This window comes from Tupaia chinensis, unplaced genomic scaffold (genome assembly GCF_000334495.1).
Source record: "Tupaia chinensis unplaced genomic scaffold, TupChi_1.0 Scaffold000180_1, whole genome shotgun sequence".
Classification (NCBI taxonomy): domain Eukaryota; kingdom Metazoa; phylum Chordata; class Mammalia; order Scandentia; family Tupaiidae; genus Tupaia; species Tupaia belangeri.
This window is the reverse complement of record NW_006159655.1, coordinates 1,905,908-1,926,961: the sequence shown is the minus strand read 5'-3', so window position 1 is coordinate 1,926,961 and position 21,054 is coordinate 1,905,908. Positions and strand designations below refer to the sequence as shown.

Below are 21,054 nucleotides of genomic sequence, written 5' to 3'. Positions count from 1 at the left end.
GAGCGGGAAAACCACCTGCCAGAGGACAGTAAGTAATGCACCGTGCATGTCTACACCCGCCGCTGGGTCAGGGCTTCCTTTGTGGTTGAGGACTTTGTTATTTTCCTTTAAGCTAGCTTTGCCAGTCTAGCCTTGCCATTTCATGCCCCAAACCAGACCAACAGAAGAGCGAGGCAGGGCCAGCTGAGAGCCCAGAGGCTCTCGCGTGGCCCAGTGGAAAGAAGCCCACTGGGCTGACGTCACACCTTCTGCTGCCCTAGGTCCACCATGTTCCTTTCCTTGGAGAAATACCAAGCTCAACTGGACGTGGTCTCGTGTGTCTCTACCAGAGTCCCTCTTCCCCAAGATGACTCTGAAATGATACTGATTCTCAGGGGAGCGAAAAAAGTTCTCATTATTTCAAAGTCCACAGATACTTGCACATTGTCATTTACAATCTTTACAGTGTTACTACTGTCACTAACATAAAATATTAAAACAAGGCTAATAGGTATAGGTCAGTAGAAACTCAATACTTATTTGCTTTCCCCAAGGCTAATAGGTATAGGTCAGTAGAAACTCTATACTTATTTGCATTCCCTTTTTTAAAAAGAATTATTTATTTATTTAATTTTGTTCATTATTATTATTGTTGTTGTTTAATTTGTCCAGAGGAAAACAGAGAGACAGAAAGAGGAAGTGAAAAAGCAAGCTGCCAGGTCCGGGACTCAAACCATGGTCGGAATGAGAGGTCTGGTGAAGCACTGTGTAGGGTGTGTCCAGAGGTGCAGAAGACAGAGAGCCCCAATTGGAGCTGGACTGGGAGGTGCCTTAGATGCCATTGAAGCATTTACACCTGATAGGTTTTTGTTTTGTTATTTTTTTAGATTTTGCTATAAGGCATGTGCACTCACCAGAAAGAGAGAGAAAGTGAGAAAGCAAGCCTCCAGGTCCAGGACTCACACTGCAGTTGGCCATGTGGGAATTCAACTCCTTTCCCACCATGCCACCTACTGGCCCCTTAACATGCACTTTGTCTCAGGGTTTAGGGACGTAAATCTTCAGCCACTAAAATAATTAACACAAATTCCAATTTAATGGGTTAAAATAAATTATCAAATAAATAATGAATAAACAAAATAAATAGTGGACACCATTTTTTTTGGATTATTTTTCTTGGCTTTTTTTCTTTTTCTTAGAAAGAGATTTTTGCTGTAGGGCATGTGCACTTGCTAGAGAGACAGAGAGAGATAGAAAGGCAGAAAGAGAAATCACCCCCCCGGAGGTATGGCCACACAACAGTCCTTTCTCCTCCATTCCCCTCTTGAGATTTTGGGCACACATCCGCGTATCCCGGGCGTGAGTTTGGAGCCACTGGGTCCAGGACTTGAACCGTGGTCAGCCATGTGGGAGTCAACATAACCATTATGCCATCAACGACGTAACCATTATGCCATTTGCAAGTCCCACTCTTAGCTTCTTTTTTTCTTTTAGCTCTTTTGCTATAGGGTGTGTCCACTTACCAAAGAGAGAGGAAAAGTAAGAAACCATCCCCCCAGGGGAGATGGCTATGCCATAGTCTTTTATTCTCTAGTCTCCTCTCAGGATTTTGAGCACACACACACACACACACACACACACACACACACACACACACACACACACACACCCCTGGCATGATTTTCAGGCCACCTAGTCCAGGATTCAAGCCATGATCAATTATTTGGCAATCCAGGGCCTTACCTACCACTTTACCCACTGACCCCACACCCACCATGTTTTTCAAGCCGCTGAGCCCAGGACTCGAACTGCACAGCCTGCCATGTGGGATCCAGTCGCCTTAACTTCTACGCCATTTGTTGGCCCTTTCTTGGCCTTTTAACAACAATTTCTATTAAGAACTAATGAAGGAAAATGATCAGATTATCACAGTTCTCAGGCATTTTTTATACATTTTCGACAATTCTGAAATGAAGATACAGTTTATAATAAATGTGTATTTTAATGTTGCATGTTTATTTCCCTCATCAAAAAGTATTAAATTAATGGTGGATCCTCCAACCACTGATATTTTTGAATCAAAGAAATTTAGTAGTAGGCATTAAAACCTGATTCTTGGAGCCAGCAGGTAGCATTTTTTTTTTTTAAGAATTATTTTAGGGACCAGCAGTTAGCATAATGGCTATGTTGCTGGACTCCCATGTAGTCAACCGTGGTTCAAGTCCTGGACCGGGTGGCTTAAACTCATGCCGGTCGCGTGTGCATGCATGCCCAAGATCCTGAGAGGAGAATGGAGGAGAAGGGATTGCAGCATGGCTATCTCCCCTGGGGGGCGATTTCTCGCTTTCTGTCTCTCTCTCTGGCGAGTGCATGCACCCTATAGCGAGAAACATCTTAAACATTTTTTTAAAAAAAGAATTTTTTTACTTAACTTTATTTATTTATATTATTTTAATTTGACCAGAGAGGAACAAAGAAAGAGAGAAAGCCAAGTCCAGGACTCGAGCCACAGTCTGCCATGTAGGAGTTCAGTGCCCTAAACCACTACGCCACCTGCTGGCCAGGTAGCATGGTATTTAAGGAGCTAGACTCACACATAATTGACTGTGGTTCAAGTCTGGGAACTGGCAGCTTGAAAATCATGCCAGGTGGAGACCAACAGGTGGTGTATTGGTTATGTCACTGGACTTCCATGTGGTCAACTGCGGTCCAAGTCCCTGACCCAGCAGCTTAATACTCACACCAGGTGCATGTGCATGCCTACTCAAAATCCTGAGAGGAGAATGCAGAAGGAGGGATATGTGGCCATCCCCTGGGAGATGATTTCTCAGTTTCTATCTCTGGCTCTTTGGCAAGCACACACACCCTATAGCAAAAATCTCTCAAAAAAAAACCCTGAAAATCATACCAGGCATGTGCACATGCCCAAAATCCCAGGAGGAGAATGGAGAAGGGATTGTGATGTGGCATTCCCCTAAGGTTAGGGGGGAGTGAAAACCTAAAAACAAAACAAACAAATGAATAAAAACCTGATTGGGGGGGGTACCATCTAGAAGAATATTGTCATGATGCAGCGTTTTAGACTTGTCTAAATTACAATTGAACTTTTTATTGTGAACATTTAAAAATGTGTACTAAAATAGAACTTTACATGAATCCCTGCGTAATCATTATCCAATTCAACAATTGGCCAGTCTTATCGTCTTACCTTTGACCTCAGTGCTGTTTCTGTCAGAGTTGGTTTTCCATTTGTTTGGGTGTGTGTGCTGGTGAGAGAAAGAAAGAAGTGAGGGAGAAGGTTAGAAAGTACCCTGCAGTGGGGATGGCCGTGCTACAGTCCTTTCTCCTCCATTCTCCTCCCAGGATTTTGGGCATGCACACGTTCCGACGTGCTTTTAAGCTGTCAGGTTCAGGACTTGAACCATGCAGCTGGCCATATGGGATTTAGCCACCTTAAGCACCATACCACCAGATGGCACATTTGCCAGATTTCACCTTTTAAATATATGTGTTTATTTCAGAATATACTGATTTTTCATAGCTTTTTTAGAATCAGGACACACTTTCTTGAATCTGTATACAATGACTCTCCTCATACATCAATACAATGTTGGGTTGAGGAAAGTAGACCTGTTTTCAGAATGGAAAGCTGGTTAAAAAAACACATCAGGGGCTAGCAGGTGATGAGGTGGTTAGATTGCTAGACTCATACACAGTCGACCATGGTTTGAATCCCAGACTTGGCAGCTTACTTTCCCACTTCCTCTCTCTCTCTCTCTCTCATGAGTGCCCATACTATATAGCAAATTAAAATTATAATAATAAATTAAATTAACAATTCTCTCTCTGATGAGTGCTCATGCCCTATAGCAAATTAAAATAATAATAAATAAAATTAAATAAATAATTATTTTTTAAAATAGCCTATGTATCTCTTCCACAAAAAAGTAAACTGAAGACAGAAATCATTCTTGTCTTATTCATCTTTATATCTCTATTCCCTCCTACATATTATAGTAAATCACTAAATATGTATTTGAGTCCTAAAAATATTTTAGAAATACAAAAGCATTTTACTTAGCAAAACCTTTTTTCTTAATTAGCTAAAAATACCTAATTAATGCCTTTTCTTTTTCTTTTTCTTTTTTTTTTTTTTTTGCTATGGGACAGAAAGACAGAGAGAAAGTGAAAAAGCTCCCCCAAGGTGGGGATAACCACATTGCAATCCCATCTCTTCCATTCTCCTCTCAGGTTTCTGGGCATGCATGCACATGTGTCTGGTGTGTTTTTCAAGCTACCAGTTCAGGATTCAAGCTGCACAACCAGTCATGTGGGATCCAGCCACCCTGACCACCATGCCACCTGCTGACCCCTCAATTAAGGTCATTTAGGCTGCCATAACAAAATATCCTAGATTGGGGAACTTATAAACTACAGAAATGTATTATTTACAGTTCTGGAGGCCGGGAAGTCCAAGATCAAGAGATCAGCAGACTCAGTGTCTGGAAAGAGCTTGTCCTCTGTTTCAAAGATGATGACTTCTTGCTGTGTCCTCCCATGGTGGAAGGGCCAAACAATCTCCCTCAGCCCTCTTTGATAAGGGCAATTAATACTATTCAAGTGGGTACTACCTTCATGACCTAGTCACTGGGTATAGGCCTCACTTTTGAATACCGTCACATCAGTGATTAGACTTTAGCATATGATTTTTGAAGGGACACAGACATTCAGACCAAGTGATTGCCAGTTACCGTTGCCAAAAATTGGAAGGGTGTTTCCTTGGGAGATAATACTGTTTTTTGCTTTACTTCCCTCCCCCCATTTTCAGAGAGAGAGAGAGAGAGTGGCAGCTCTAAGGGTCATGCTGTGATCCACCCCAGCCTCAGTCAACCAGGATCACAGGCATGTATGCATCCACCCGGCTTGTACTGGGAGGCCTTTGGACACAAACCCAAGACCTTCCCATGTGGATCCATCTGTTGCCTTACCGCTAGGCCACCTGGTCTTATAATTTCTTTTGATTAGGACATATTTTTTGGATCAGGACAGTGAGAGGCTCCTGCCACCAAAGTGCAGAGAAGACTTCCGTGTTGGTCTGGTGAATAGTCTGGATGAACTAAGGTGTTTCTTCTAGGTCTTGGGATACAGTTCCATTCTATAGACACTTGAAGGTTTTCTTTTTTGTTTTTACTTTTATTCACGCTTTGAGAGACGCAAATGAGGAGCTTGAACTACCAGGATTCCAAAATTCTGAATAGTGCAGTGACAAACTCTGTGCCCAGAGCAAAGTCACCAGTTTCGAACAAGGCCAATCCAAGTCAGTGAGGATCGGACTGTAAAGCAGTGGCAACCCTCCACAGTACGAAGCGGGAATGTAAGCACACGCAGGAATATTCATCTTGTCCCTACAATACCCCTGACACTTGGCTAGAGGCTTTGACAGGTGCTGTTTTCTTTGCCCTCAAAACCGCTCTCTGGCAGTATCTTGTCCAAGGTCACAAAACACAGAAGTGTCTGATAGAATAGATACAACATGAATAACATTTGACAAGATAATGATACTTTGTGTGGCTTGGCACTATCCTCAGGAAAGCTCTCCATACATATCTGTCTCTGGTTCCTTGGCAACCAATAACTGGGCCTGGAGTTGCAAAGGATCTTTGTTTTACTGATGCTCTGATTTAACTTGTATTTTTTGTTTTGTTTTGTTTTGTTTTGTTTTTAGTAAGAGGAATGGTAAGAGAGGCCAGTTCCTTTGGCAGGCATAGCCAAGTTCTAAGTAACCAGCTTTTGTTTGTTTTTAACCTGTGTGCAATAGAAAAATAGCTTTGATAAATGAGTGAAACACAGATATGTCTATTTCTTGGCTTAGTCGCTTTATGAGTTCTCTGGGTCTTACACCAGGGAAGGCCTCAAATCAGGGTACATGACAAAGGTGGCTCCTTAACAGTCCTCCCAGAAATCTTGTCTTCAAAGACATCATGGAAAGAAAATAGGATAGATTGAGAAAAGGAAGATTCTAATCATAGTTAATTCATTTTATGAGGTTCTAGAAATATCTCAATTTTAAATATTTAAAAATGCTTGTTGAATATACTTAATATCTCCAAATGGTACACTTAAAGTGGTTAAAATGGTAAATCTTATTATCATAATAAAAAAAAAAAAAACCTCTCGAAAAAGGCTGTCGATCTAAAGCAAGCAACCATGCTACCGTGATGGTAATAAAAATGCAAGACGTGGGACCAGCAGTTAGCGTAATGGCTATGTCGCTGGACTCCCACGTAGTCGACTGCAGTTCACGTCCCGGACCTGGTGGCTTAAAACTCATGCCGGGTGCATGTGTGTGCGTGCCCAAGATCCCGCGAGGAGACTGGAGAAGGAATTGCGACACGGCCATCCCCCCTGGGGGGTGATTTCTCGCTTTCTGTCTCTCTGTCTCTCTCTGTCTGGCGAGCTCATACACCCTATAGCAAAAAAAACCTCTCCAAAAAAAAAAAAAAAGCAAGACATTTGGGCCAGTGTGGTGGTTAAGACACTGGATTGTCAAATGGCCGATTGTGATTGAGTCCCAGATCCAACAGCTTGAAAATCACACTGGGTGCATGTGTGTTCATACCCAAAATCTCAAGAAGAGAATGGAGAATCTCAAGAGGAGAATTGCAGCATAGCCATCATCTCTGGGGGATGATTTCTCACTGGCCCTCTCTGACTCTCTCTGCAATTGCATGCACACACCTTGAGGCAAAAACCTAAATGAAAAAAATAAGCAAGACATTTTGTTAAATATCATTCTGAATTCAAAATGCAGCATGTTCATAGTATCTGAGAAAAAAAAAAATTGCCCAATAGGAAGTTGAATTACAGGTTTGGGGCATGGCATAGTTACAATCATCTTTCTCTAATTATTAAGGAGTTTTGAGAAAAAAGCAATTAATCCCATTTTAATAATTACTCAGTTATCAATTCTTTTATGATGCCAATTGTTCTAACAGTTACTCCCTAGGGGTGCTATTTTTGGCATCCCAGTTTTCTGCTAAACCTCCTTTAGCTGAAACCGACTCAATGTGTTTAAGAGGGGCAGACTGAAAACTAGTACTCCTAGTTGCCCAGTATCCAGAAGCTATAGCTGTAAATTCTCTGGGTGTGTGCAGCTGTTTTTCTCCCTGATAAAAGCAAGGCAGAACAAGAGCTTTAGTTCTTGTTTTAAACTTTCAACCCTAACAGTCGATAGTGGGTTTTTGGCTTGAAAACAGAATAATGAAACTGCAGCGAGTAAGCTTTCCTCCAAGCCAGGGCAGCTGACAGAATGCTTGTTCCCCTAGCACTTGAAGTAAAATGATACAAGCTTTTCTCAGACAATGAAGCCCTTGTAGGAAACAGCTGTCTCGGGGAGATGGCTCAGTGCTGTGTGACAGTGGCTTGTATGTTACATAGATATGTCTGGTATTATCTAACCGAGAATGAAACGACCAGATGGAACTGAATGCTTCTAACCAGAAATGCAGTCTAGTGCCGGGGGAAAGAATGCAGGCTCAGGTTTCAATGGTCTGAGGATGAAATACCGGCTGATTGTACTTCGAAATTTATCTATGCCTCCTGAATTGTGGACAATTTATATGTGGAATTCTCAGGCTTTATCTGAAACAAACTGATAAACCTAGAGCGTGTGCAGGAGGCGGATTAATTCCACTTTAATTTTGCCTGGTAATAGCATCCAGGTTAGTGAAACTCGGCCTTCAGTCCCCCAGAAGGCTTGGAAGCCGTGGCTGGTAATGAAACCCGAAATGGGGTTTGCCTGGTTTCAGGTTTGATTACGGAACTGTGCATGGTTATTATTGTGGCTGTCTATCGGTGCAATCACCAGGCTTCCTCTGCTCAGGATCGCCTCTGCTGTGTCCCTGCAGTCTGTGAAGGAGTGGGTGGCAGACAAAGCCACCCTCTGTGAGTGTGTGAGTGCTGCAGGTCACCCGCTTCCAGCCCGTGTGTATTTCTGAGTAGGGGCTGGTGGGTGCATCCCAGCTCCTTTCTGTTTTACTCTCATCTTACTTTTGAAGCAAACCTTCCAAATGTCTCTTCCCACCCCCGCCCCTTGTACCCACATGCACACACACATTGCACAGTCCCTCTTTATAAGCTCAAACCAACCTGAAATTAGTGACCGCAGAGGAAGTGGCAGTAATGAGAAGGAAATCGTGCCTTAGGTTTACCCTTCGAGAGTGCTCCTTTGCTTTTGCACAACTCCAGTGCCAGAGGATGTTAAAGAGCATCTTTTGTGGGGTGGTATCTCAAGGTCGAGAGCATCTTTTGTGGGGTGGTATCTCAAGGTTGAGAAGGAAACTAAGGCATGAAGAGGTGAAGTGATATGGCAAATTGAAAGTAGGACCAGTCCTGACAACAGATCCGTTTCAAGGCCAGTGATGTTGCCATTATTCCAGATTTTTTTGTTTCTTTCTTCCATGAAAGAGAGACAGAGAAATAACACCCTCAACAGGGTCTTCATGCCATGATCCAGCCCCAGGCTTAGCCAGCCAGGACCAGAGGCTCATAAAGGCATGCAGCAGGGTGCTCAGGAAGGTCCCAGGACATGAACCCAGGCTCTTTCCCAAGTCAATCCCGTTGTGTTCCTGCTGCACCACAGAGACTGCAGTGTGAGGAACGGACTCAGGGAGCAAACTCTTTGATCGTTTTCTCCAACAGTAACTATTTACAGTTATAAAACGGACTGTAGTGAATGCAATGGATTTCACACACAGTACCCAGCTCTTTTTCTCCTGGATTGTCAGAAAACTCACGACACATTTTTTTTCCTCTGTGCGTCGCGACTTTTCCGACAACCCAATATTACTGAGGGAAATATACATATAAGCTTATTTCATTTACTCTAACTTACAGAGGTTCAAAACTGTCTTTGCCTCTGTGCCGTAAATGATATTGCTGTTTTCACAGATGATATAAGTTGAGATGTGCATCCAAAGTGTAACCATCTTTTGTAAGTATGACTTCTGGAGGAGTCTGGGCTGGAAAAAAGAAGAGGTAAAATTAGCTCAGTTTTTGAAAACTTGCCCTTTAAAAACAAAACATTTTGTTTCCCCAGAACCCTGTGGAAGCTCTGGTTTTAGATTATGGGAACATTTCGGCTGGAGAATTCTATTCTTTATTCATTAGCCACCAAGTTTCAACTCCTCACAGGGGAGGAGGGGAGAGTGGAGCACTCTTGCTACACGTAGAACAGCCACTGTCAGTCAGGATGAAAACGGTCCATGTTTTCTAGTCTCCGCGCAGCCAGAGGGAAAAGAGACCTTTTGTTGACAGCAGCTCTGGGTCACAAATGTGTCTGAGAAGCAGCTGCTGGGCAGTGGGTAGGGGAAATTTTTGCCAAGACACTCTTGAAATAAGAGAGTTTTCACATGGGTAATCTCAACTTGATGAAATTACATAGACCAGGACTGACCAATCTACCTGACTCTAAAGTAAGTGGTCGACCCACTTCTTTCCCTTCTTCCTCTTTTGCTCCTAAAGTCTACAACACAGGGGGGGTGGGGGGAAAGGGAGCTAGGTGAGTAAAAAAAGTCAAAACTTTGAGTATGAAAAAATTTAATGCAACCATAAATACGCTCCACTTATCCCAGAGAGCTTGGCTTTCCCAACCAGCCTCTACGATTAGCGAGATAAACAGGAACCCAGGGAGATAACAGCCCAGCTACTACCATACCAAGGAACTGGCCCACACTATGACTTAAAAAATAAACGCTTTAAGAATCAGAATGCTTGGCACCAGCAGATGGCGTAATGGCTATGTTGCTGGACTCCCATGTAGTCAACTGTGGTTTGAGTCCTGGACCCGGTGCTTAAACTCATGCTGGGCGCATGTGCGTGCTTGCCCAAAATCCTGAGAGGAGAATGGAGGAAAATGAATTGCAGCATGTCCATCTCCCTGGGCAGGGGGTGGAGGAGGGGGCGGATTTCTCATTTTCTGTCTCTCTCTCTCTTTCTGGCGAGTACATGCACTCTATAGCAAAAACCTCCCCCCCCCCCAAAAAAAAAAAAAAACAATCAGAATGCTTTGGGACTGGCAGGTGGCATAGTGCTTAAGGTGCTGGACTCCCTCATGGTCAACTGCAGTTTGAATCCCAGACCTGGTGGCTTGAAACATGCTGGGCACATGTGTGTGCATGTGTGTGTGTGTGTGTGCCCAAAATCCCAAGAGGAGAATGGAGGAGAAGGGATTGAGATGTGGCCATTCATCCTGGGGAGTAATTTCTCACTTTGGTCTCTCTTTCTCTCCAGCAAGCACACACACCATGTAGCAAAACTTTCTAAAAAAATGTAGGACTACAGTGTTACTTTAGGACTAAAGTATTGCCGTTCATTTGTTTATCTGGGTAGATGATAGTTAACTTCAAATTTTTCTTTCAACAAGATGCCAGGGGTTTCATGGTCACAGTCTGTGCCATCAAAGAGCTTGTGGTCCGGTTGGAGATCAGATATATAAATAGATTGTGCTGGAAAGAATGTGGAAAGGCAGAGAGAGCTACACACCAGAGTCTGAGAAGCAGTGAGGAGGGAAAGGCTTTCTGGGAGAGGTAATCTGAGCTGAATGGGCAGGGTGGGGACTTTGCTGGGCAAAGGGGGAGAGGCTGGGATAGGGCCCCTTGAGAGAAGGAAGTCTCAGCTTGGTGTCAAGCAGGAGCAAAGAGACTGAGGAGAGAAACAGTTTGGCAATTTGGGAGACTGGGTGCTTGAAGCACTGAAAGAGTGAGCTGAGTGTCTGACTGTACAGAGGCCTCCCCCGCCTCATTGAAGGGGGATTTGGATTTCTCCCGTGGATACTGAGTGCTGCAGTCTGAACATGTCCTTTACAGTTTAAATGGCACAGTGGTAAAAGGTGGTGCTTTGTGAGGCATTCCCACATGAGAAGGTTCACAGTTCAAGTCTGGAAGCCTCCCTGAGTATGTCAGGCACACATGTGCCCAAGATCTAGGGCTGGCTAAAGGCTAGGGTAGACCCTATTGGGGGATGCTTACTTTCTCTTTCTGTGTCTTACACTCATGGAAGAAAGAAAGAAACTTAAAAAAAAATCTTTTTCTAATCTGTATGTTGAAACTTAATGACCAGTGTGACAGTGTTAAGGGAAGAGGACTTGGAGAAGTGATTAATTCATGAAGGTGGAACCCTCCTGGGTGGGATTAGAGCCCTTCTAAAAGTGCTTGAGGGACTGGGTTCCATCCCTTCTACCATGTGAAGACACAGTATTTGTCTCTTCTGGAGAACCAGCAGCAAGCAGAGAGCAGCCCTCACCAGATATGTAACCTGTTTGTGCCTTGATCTTGGACTTCACAGCCTCCAGAACTGTGAGAAATAAATTTCCATCTTTTATAAATCACCCAGCCCATAGCATTTTGTTATAGTAGCACAAAGACAATCAGGGACTATGGAAAAGTCTTAAACATGGGAATTACTTAAGAAAATCCAGAAGCTGGTAGGTACCATGGTGGTAAAGGTGCTGAACTCCCACATGGCCAACCACAGTTCGAGACCTGGACCTGGAGTCTTGCTTCCTCACTTTGCCTTTCTTTCTCTGTCTCTTTCTGGTCAAATTAATAATAATAATAATAGGGGCCAGCAGTTGGTGTAATGGTTAGGTTGCTGAACTCCCACGTAGTTGACCACAGTTTGAATCCCAGACCCAGCAGCTTAAAAAACTCACGCCGAATGTGTGTGTGTACATGCATACTCAAGGTCCTGAGAGAAGAATGGAAAGAAGGGATTGCACATGGCCATCTCCGGGGGATGATTCCTCACTTCCTGTCTCTCTGTCTCTGTCTCTCTAGTGAGCACACATGCCCTATAGCAAAAATCTCTCTATGGAAAATAATAATAATGACAACCAATAAAATAAAATAAATAAATAATTCTTTTTTAAAAAAAGATAAGAGAGAATCAGCAGTTAGCGTAATGGCTATGTTGCTGGACTCCCACGTGGTCGACCGCGGTTCGTGTCCCGGACCCGGTGGCTTAAAACTCACGCCGGGCGCGTGTGCGTGCGTGCCCAAGATCCCGAGAGGAGAATGGAGGAGAAGGGATTGCAGCGTGACCATCCCCCCGGGGGGTGATTTCTCGCTTTCTGTCTCTATGTCTCTCTCTGTCTGGCGAGCGCACGCGCCCTACAGTGAAAATCTCTCAAAAAAAAAGAAAAAAAAAAAAAGATAAGAAAATCCTCTAATTCCTTTAATGAAAACAAACCTCCAAGTTTGGCAAGGAAGGGAGGCTGCTCATATTCTGAGTGGCAGTCTCCCTTGTAGCCCTAATTGTAATCAATGAGAAGAGCATGACTTTGGGGAGAAGAGGAATTCTCTGTTAGCTGGCAGGAACTATGGAGTTGGGAAGGATGAGAGAGGCTTCAGGTAAGGCACTAGCACAGGCCAAGACTATAGAGAGGGATTGGCCAACACAGGTCTCAGGGCAGCCAGAGGGAATCAAGCCAAGGACATGGGTAGATGGGAAGGGGACTGTGTGGGGAGCAGATATTAGGAGGCGCAGGGCACTAACAGTATTCATGCCTGACTCCCTCCATTTTCTTCATCTCATGGGATGAATGTTACTGTTGAAGATGAGGGAATAGGAGTTGAGGTGAGGATGAGGAAGTCAGGAAATAAGGGTCAGAGACGGAAGTAGCTAAGAACATCACAAAGGACTGATGGGCAGCAGTGAAAGATCAGTGACCACGGATTTGTGCTGGCACCAAGCCACGTGGCTGAGCCCTATTCAGAAAACAGGGTGGGATTATAGCTCTACAGACTAGCAGGATTTGTCTGTCATATTCTTTGTAACTGAAGATAGACCTTGTTTTGCAGTAGAAACTGCTGTTCATTAGGAAGGTTCTGACCTTTCATCATCAGAGTGTTTTCTGAGCAAGGCTCTGTGTCCAACGTTGTGTAAGGTTCTATTTCCCTACTGTTTAGCTCTGACAGTTGGGGAAAACTATCCCAGACTATTCATAGAGGCACTGAAGCCTGGGTCCCTGAACAATTGTGGACTCCTCAGGCACACAGACAAAAGAAATGTTCCACCCACTCAGTGGCATTTGTGGACATCTGCCTGATAAAATCCACTAGTCAGTCCTACACCACAGCAGTCCCCTTATCCATGGGGGTCTATTCCAGACACCCAACAGTGTCTCCCATACATCGTATGATAGTTTAATTACAAGTTAGGCACAGGAGAGATGAACAACAATACCTAATAGCAAAATAAAGCAATTGTAATAACATCCTTTAATTAAATAAGTGAAGGTGCTGTCTTTCTGAAAACATCTTATTGCACGGTACTGAGAGTCACTGAAACTGCAGAAAGCCAAACTGTGGCTGGGTGGCAGGGTGGAGGCAGGAACTGCTACACTAGGGGAGAGGTTGGAGTGGAACGATTAGCAGGAGAAATAATTTCCAGTTTGGGTTATTATACCACCTCTTCACTGCCCAGGTAAACATCCAAGAACTAAGAAATGTAGATAAGATACAGTAGTAGTAATTTCTGGTACATTCTAACAATTTACATAGGTTAATTCATTAAATAATCAGCAATCCTATGTAGATAATTTTAAGACCATTATACAGATAAAAAGAAACACACACAACACACACACACACACACACACACACACACACACAGAGCCTGATAAACTCTCCCAAGCTCAGCAGCTGGTAAGTGGTGAGCTGATTGTTCCTGATTCCACTGCCTGCATCCTTTCCTGTATACCACACACAGAACACATCAGGCTGAAATGGTGCATGCAGTCACAGTGAACGCAGTGTAGGAGACAGAGAACTGTGACTTCTACCTGGCTTGTCCACCATAGTAGCCTTCACGACTGGGGACAGCCAAACGTATACTGTAGTAGTCACATGGAGTGTCCAATTTTCAGGGAAGCTATGTTAAGGGTGTCAATAAATATGTCTATTCTCAAGACCAGCCAGATGGTATAATGGTTACGAGCTGGACTCCCACATAGTCGACTGCAGTTCAGATCCCAGACCCAGTGGATTAAAACTCACAGCAGGCATGTGTGCGTGCGTGCCCAAAATCCCCAGAGGAGAATGGAGAAGAGATTGTGGTGTGGCCATCCCCTGTGGGAGGTGATTTCTCACTTTCTGTCCTTCCAGTGACCTCACACTCCCTATAGCAAAAATCTCTCTAAAAAAAAAAAAGAAAAAGAAAAAGAAATATGTCTATTTTCAGGCTGGCTTCATGGCATAGTGGTAATTAATGTGCTGTTCAAGAGAAGCTAGATCCCGGGTCAGCAGGTGGCACAGTGGTTAGGCCACTAGATACCCACATGGCCAACTGTGGTTCAAGTTCCTGACCTGAAAGCTTGAAAATCACACTGGGCATGTGTGTGTGCGTGCCCAACATCCTGAGAGGAGAAGGAAGAAAGAATTGTGGCGTGGCCATCCTCCCTGAAGGGTGATTTATCACTTTCCCTCTCTCTGTTTCTCTCTGCCAAGAGCATGCACCCTATGGCAAAACCAAAAAAAAAAGAAAGAAAAAAAAAGAAAAAGAAAGAAAGAAAAGAAGAGAAAAGCTGGATCCTACATAATGACCAAGATTCCAATCTCCTGCTTGGTTGTCCTGAAACATACAGGCACACACACACTAACGCCCAAGATAAGACAGAGTGGAGGACTGGCAGAAAGGGACCCTGGTGTGCCCAGACCCTGTGAAGGGTACTGCTCTCTCTCACTCTCCCGTGCACGTACTCTATTATGAATAAAAAAACTAAAACAAAAAAAAAAAGGTTTTTAAAAGAATTATTTTATTTAACTTTATCTATTTATTTTAATTTGACCAGAGAGAGAGAGAGAGAAAGAGAAAGTGAGAAAGCAAGTCACCAGGTCAGGGACTTGAACCACGGTCAGCCATGTGAGAGTCCAGAGCCCTTAACCACCATGCCACCTGCCGGTTCTAGAAAACAAACAAACAACAACAACAACAAAAACAGTATTTAAAAGAAGAAACATGTCTATTTTCTGTTTCTAAGGGCTTAAAATAAGGTCTGATGATTGTGGAGTTGGACATAGTATGTAAGAATTGGAAGCGATCAAAGAAACCAACGCTTCTACCTTTTCAGCTCTACAGACTTAACTCCTCTTGGAATATGAAAAAATATATATGTTAAATGTGCCTAAGGACTTGAAATCCTGACTTTAAATTTTTTTGTGTGTACGAGGGCATGTGCACTCAGCAGAGAGAGAGAGAGAGGGAGAGAAGAAAGCACCCCGTGAGGAATGGTCGGGATGTGACCCCTTCTCCATCTCTCTCTCACTTAGTGATTTTAGGCCTGCACGGAGTTAAAGTCCCAGACCCGCTGGCTTGAAAAAATATGCCTAGAATCTCAAGAGGATAATGGTAGAGAAGGGATTATGGTGTGGTCATCCTCCCAAGAGGTGCTTTCTTACTTCCCCCATCCTCTTTCTTTGCCTGTGTGACTTGCACTGTCTGACTACAGTGATCAAATGCATCCTATGGTGAATTAAAAAAAAAAAAAGTGTTTTTTCTCTTTATGTCTGTGCCTTTTATATTACCTCCTTGTTCCCAAAATAAAAAGCACACTCGACAGGGTCAGTGGGAAAGAGGAGGTATACTCTTGTAAATGTCTGAGTCTTTCAATAAATGTACCCAGATTTCAAATCATAGTTTGCATAAAAGACTCTCCTCCCACAGCCAAATAGTCTTTCTCTGCTTCTCATTATAACATATAATAGTTAAAAGAAAAAAAATAAAACTTGGAATTAACACCCAGCATTTCTTTCCCAACTGAAATTGCCCATGTGCCAATGACTTCACTTAAATGTATTATACTCTCCCTTCCTATTGGGTTAGTGACTGAGTTTGGTGAATTTCTTCAGATTCTCCCATTGACTTGTTAGGTTCTTCCTTGAATCCATTGGTACTAGCTAGAAAGAGTTGGTAAAGGAAAGAAATCACACTCCACAGATAAAGAAAACATGGTATATACATTAATGGGAATATTGGTCAGCCTTAACAAAGGAGGCGCAAGGTGGCAGCACAGTGTGACACACCTGGACACATATTGGAAGGGCCTCAGGTCATATCCTGGGACCTCCCTGAACACACCAGGTGTGCATGCACGTGCCTGTCACCTGGACTGGCTGAGACTGAGGGTGGATCATGGCGTGAAGATCCTGTGGAGGATGTCTGTCTCTCTGTTTCTGTCTCTCCTTCTCTTTCAAAATAAATAAAAAATTTTAAAAAGAAGGAATCCTGCCATATGTGAGAATATAGATGAATCTGGAGGACATTATACCAAGTGGAGTAAGCCAGTCACAGAAGGACAGATACGGCTTGAATATACTTAGATGAAGTATCTAAAATAGATTCACAGAAACAGGAAAATGGTGGGTGCCAGGGCCTGGGAAGAAGGAAATGGGGTGTCACTGTTCCATGGATATAAAATTCAGTTTTGCAAGATGACATACGTTCTGTAATGTTATGCTTGCAGTTAACAGAACTGTATCATTCACTTAAACATTTGTTTACAGAGTAGATTTCATGTTATGTATTCTTACCACAGTAAAAGGGCAAGAAAGAAATCGCTATCAGATGGCTTCCATTTAAGTAAGTCCAGACTCAATTTTCAGCAAATGTAGGGAGAAAGAGCACAAATGATTGGCAGTCAGAAGACTCCCAGTCACTGCAGGGCCCCAGGGAAAGGCACTTCAAGCTAAATTATCTACCAGGCCAGCCAGGTAGCATGGTAGTCAAGACAGTTGGATCCTGCGTGGTCAAGTGCTCGGTTCAAATCCTTGAACTGGCAGCTGTGTGCATGCACATGACTGTCCAAAATCCCAAGAGGAGAATAGAGAAGGGAGTTGCAGCATAGTCATCCCCATGGGTTACTTTCTCACTTCCTGTCTCTCTCTCCAGTGAGCGCACACATCATACTGCACACTAAAAATAAATAAATAAATAAATAAATAAATAAAATTAAGTTACCTGCCCTACTTCATAGCAATCTGTAAGGACCTGATTAGTAAATGTTCTCAAATACAAGGTAAAATCATTTAAATGAACACACTTTCACAAAAGTACAATGGTGATGTCCTTCCATAAGCTCTTCCTGGCTTTATGCAGTGAACCAACCCAAGCCTGTCCTGTCCATATTTCTCCTTAAACATCTATTGTGGAGTGAAGGGTTTTTAAAATTACAAGTGGACGAGTTCATAAAGAGGTAACCACTTCCTGAATAGAAGGAATTCTCTGCGACAGTGTTTTTGTTGCTACTGTTGTTGTTCTGTGCTTTCCCCGAAGTTTAGTCTAACAAAGGAGCTGGGAAGGGTGAATAAGGGAGCAAAGGGATCTATAAACTTCACCAGCAGACGCCTATAGCCTGGGAAGACTAGATTTACTTATATAAAGAGTCGCACAGCAAGTAAAGCCCATGATATGATTCAGTATTACACAAATAGACTGTGTAAGTCATGGATAAATGGCGTGCCAGGGGATACAGCAGAAATAATTATTTTGGAAGATGCACTGGGTGTGCCCTAAAGGGGATAGGTGGCAAACACTGTTAACCACATTTGAGCCAAACAATCTGGAAAGCGTGCATGGACCAACCAAACTGAACCCCAGGAGCACACCCCCTCCTGAAGCAGTAGAGCCTTAAAACCATCATCCTAACTTTCAAGGAAAGCCTGCTGCTCGTGCTCTGGGTTTTTTTCCATACTAGTGGTATCGTCTCTTGTTTACACTCGCAAAGGCCCTTAGCTATTGCCTTCAAGGACAGACAAGAGACAGAACTCAGCGATGGGGCTGGAATAGTCATCCTCTACTCCAGTGGCTTCCTCTGGGGAGGGAGGAGGGTAGGAAGGAAGGGGAGAACATATACTTCATCTGTAGAACTTCATTTCCCTGGGGGAAATGAAGAAAAATTTGAAAGCAAATCTAAAATAACATTTTCTATGAGAAAGAGGGAAAAACAAGTATTTCGACAGGGTCTTGCCACGTGATCCTGCCGTCTCAGATTTTTGATTAGCTAGGACCACAGGTGCATACATACCACAGAACCCGGCTGGATTAGGCTGGCCCAAGAACGGGTCTCCCAGGTGGCTCCAGCTTGCACTATTGCAGCTGGACATGAACTTTTTAACTGTTTCTTTCTGGGAGAGCACATATTGGGGGAGGTCTTCAAAAAGTTCATGGAAATGAGAATTATGAAAATATTGAAAAGTTGTGGGGCCAGGGGAACCAGCATTTAGCGCAATGGCTATGTCGCTGGACTCCCACGTAGTCGACCGCGGTTTGCGTCCCGGACCTGGTGGCTTAAAACTCACACCGGGCACGTGTGTGTGCGTGCCCAAAATCCCAAGAGGAGAATGGAGGAGAAGGGATTGTGGCGTGACCATCCCTCCTGGGGGGTGATTTCTTGCTTTCTGTCTCTATGTCTCTCTCTGTCTGTCTGGCAAGCGCACACGCCCTATAGCGAAAATCTCTCTCAAAAAAAAAAAAAAGAAAAAGAAAAAGTCAAGGGGCCAGCAGATGGTGTAGTGGTTACATTGCTGGACTCCCACATGGCCAACAGCAGTTCAACTCCCAGATCCAGTGCTTTGAAACTTGTGCCAGGTCATGTGCATGCATGCCCAAGGTCCTGGGAAGAAAATGGAGGAGAAGGGATTACAGTGAACATCTGTCCAGGGATGATTTCTCACTTTCTCTCTTACTGTCTCTGTCTCTCTCTCTAGTGAGCACACATGCTCTAAGGCAGAAACTCCTAAAAAATAAAAAAAAGAAAGAAAGAAGAAAAATAAAGTCGTTACACATTTTTTTATAGAAAAATATGTCATGATTTTTCTGACAATCCAATACTATGTATGGGTTTTCAGATTCATTGAAAATAAACTTATGCTTTAATTCCACAAACTTTTTGAAGTACCCCCAAGATGAATGTTTGGTATATCATCCTTTGTACTTTCATGAATTTTAATTTTTCTCCAAATAATAAAAATATAGCATTATCAAAAAATGGTTACTGAAACAAACTGTTTAGTCCAGAGCCAATTTTCATATGGTAGCTGAAACCAGCCCAAACCATGTTTTTTGTTCATCTGTTTTCCCTTTCTTAGAAGAGAGACCGAGAACTGTCAATGTCCTCTAACCACCATTTAAAGAATTCACTATGCTGAGTTGCTCAGTTATGCTCAGCCCCAACTGTCCCAATACAAGTAATCTAACAAATCCAAAACATTTATATCAATATTAGTATGTTTCCTATCCATTTCTCTGATTATCCCCCCAGCAGGATGTAAACTCCAGGAGGGACTTTGTCTTGCTCATCACTGTATTACGTTCACCTAGCATAATGCCTGCCACTGGATGCCCTTGATAAACATTTGCTGAAGGAATGAAAGTGTTCCCAGAACGCACACAGACTGTCCCTGTCAGTGAAAATGTAATTGGAGAGTGTGCCTTGCCTACTGACTTTGAGGTAGATCCCTTGTGTCCTTTTAGGCTCCTCTAGCTCTTTTGGCTTTGTCCTTGAAGGCCAGGCCAGTCCCCACAAAAATAATTTTCACCATGCTATAGTAAAATGGTGAAATTCAAGTTAGACCCTGGAAAGATACACTGTATCTAGGTCTTTTCCAGAACTTTCGAACAGATTGAGCTGTTTTATATGTGTGGGGAAAGCCCACAGGTACAAATTCTTAATTTCTCTTTTTCTTTCTTCTTTCTTTCCCTTCCTTCCTTTCCTTCTTCCTTTCGTTGCCAGAGGGTATTTGTACTCACAGAAAGAAACAGAAAGAGGGAGAAAGCATCCTCTCATGGGGCATGGTCATGCCGTAACATTTTTCCCTCCCTTTTTCCACCCCATTAGGATTTAGGGCATGCACATACACACAGCTGGCATGCTTTTTAAAAAAATAATTATTTATTTTATTTTATTTATTCATTCATTTATTTTTTAATTTGACCAAAGAGAGACAGAGGGTGAGAGTGAGAGAGAGAGGAAGTGAGAAAGCAAGCCACCAGATTCAGGACTTGAACCCTGGTCAGCCACTTGGGAGTGTCCAGCGCCTTAACCACCATGCCACCTGCTGGTCCCAGCTGGCATGTTTTTCAAGCTGTCTGGGCTGAGATTCGAACTGCGGTCTACCATATGGGATTGGTTTCCTTAACCAGGGGGCTAAAGGAACCTAGAGTCAGGCCCTAACATGAGTTTTTATTCTAGAAAAGAAAGTGTGTGTGGAGAGTGCGGAAATCTGTGTTGTCATCTGTCCCAAGCCCTTCCTTCACTCAATCACCCCACCCTGGTCTACCTGGTCTATCCTGAATCCAGTAGGGAATTTCCGTCTAAGTATGTCATGGCAAAAACCTGGGAAATTGAAGGACCATAATTCCAGACCAGCAGACGGTATAGTAGTTACATTGCTGGACTCCAATGTAGTCAACTGCTGTTTGAATCCCAGATCCAGCAGCTTAAAACTCACGCTGGTCACATGTTGTACATGCCCAAAGTCCTGAGAGGAGAACTTAGGAGAGGGGATTTGGCATGGCCATCTTCCCTGGAGGGGGGGTGACTTCTCACTTTCTGTCTTTCTGTCTCTCAGTCAAGTGCATGTGCCCTACAGCAAAAATCTCTCTCTCTTTTTTTTAAGTCTTATTTTATTTAACTTTATTTATTTATTCATTTATTTTAATTTGACCAGAGAGGAACAGAGTAAGCGAGAAAGTGAGAAAGTAAGTTGCCAGGTCTGGAATTTGAACTGTGGTCGGTCATCTGGGAGTACGGTGCTCCTAACCACTGAGCCACCAGCTGGCCCCGTGAAAATCTCTATTTAAAAAAATAAAAGAAGGACTATAATTCCCAAATTTCTTTTTAAATTCATGTATTTATTTAAATTTGACCAGAGAGGGACACACACACACACACACACACACACACACACACACACACAGAGGAAAAGTGAGAAAGCAAGCAACCAGGTCCAGGACTCAAACCACAGTCGGCCATGTGGGAGTCCAGAGCTCTTAACCACCATGCCAACCTGCCAGCCCATC

The 21,054-nt window shown here is 43.3% G+C and overlaps 1 protein-coding gene across 1 annotated transcript in view; it reads left to right on the top strand.

Moving 5' to 3' along the window:
- The window catches only part of DLGAP1 (DLG associated protein 1), an 891,374-nt gene that overhangs the window by 855,566 nt on the left and 14,754 nt on the right, over positions 1-21,054 (top strand). The window contains 1 exon segment of the mRNA XM_006146494.3: positions 1-28. Within this exon segment, the coding sequence (XP_006146556.1) occupies positions 1-28 (28 nt within the window).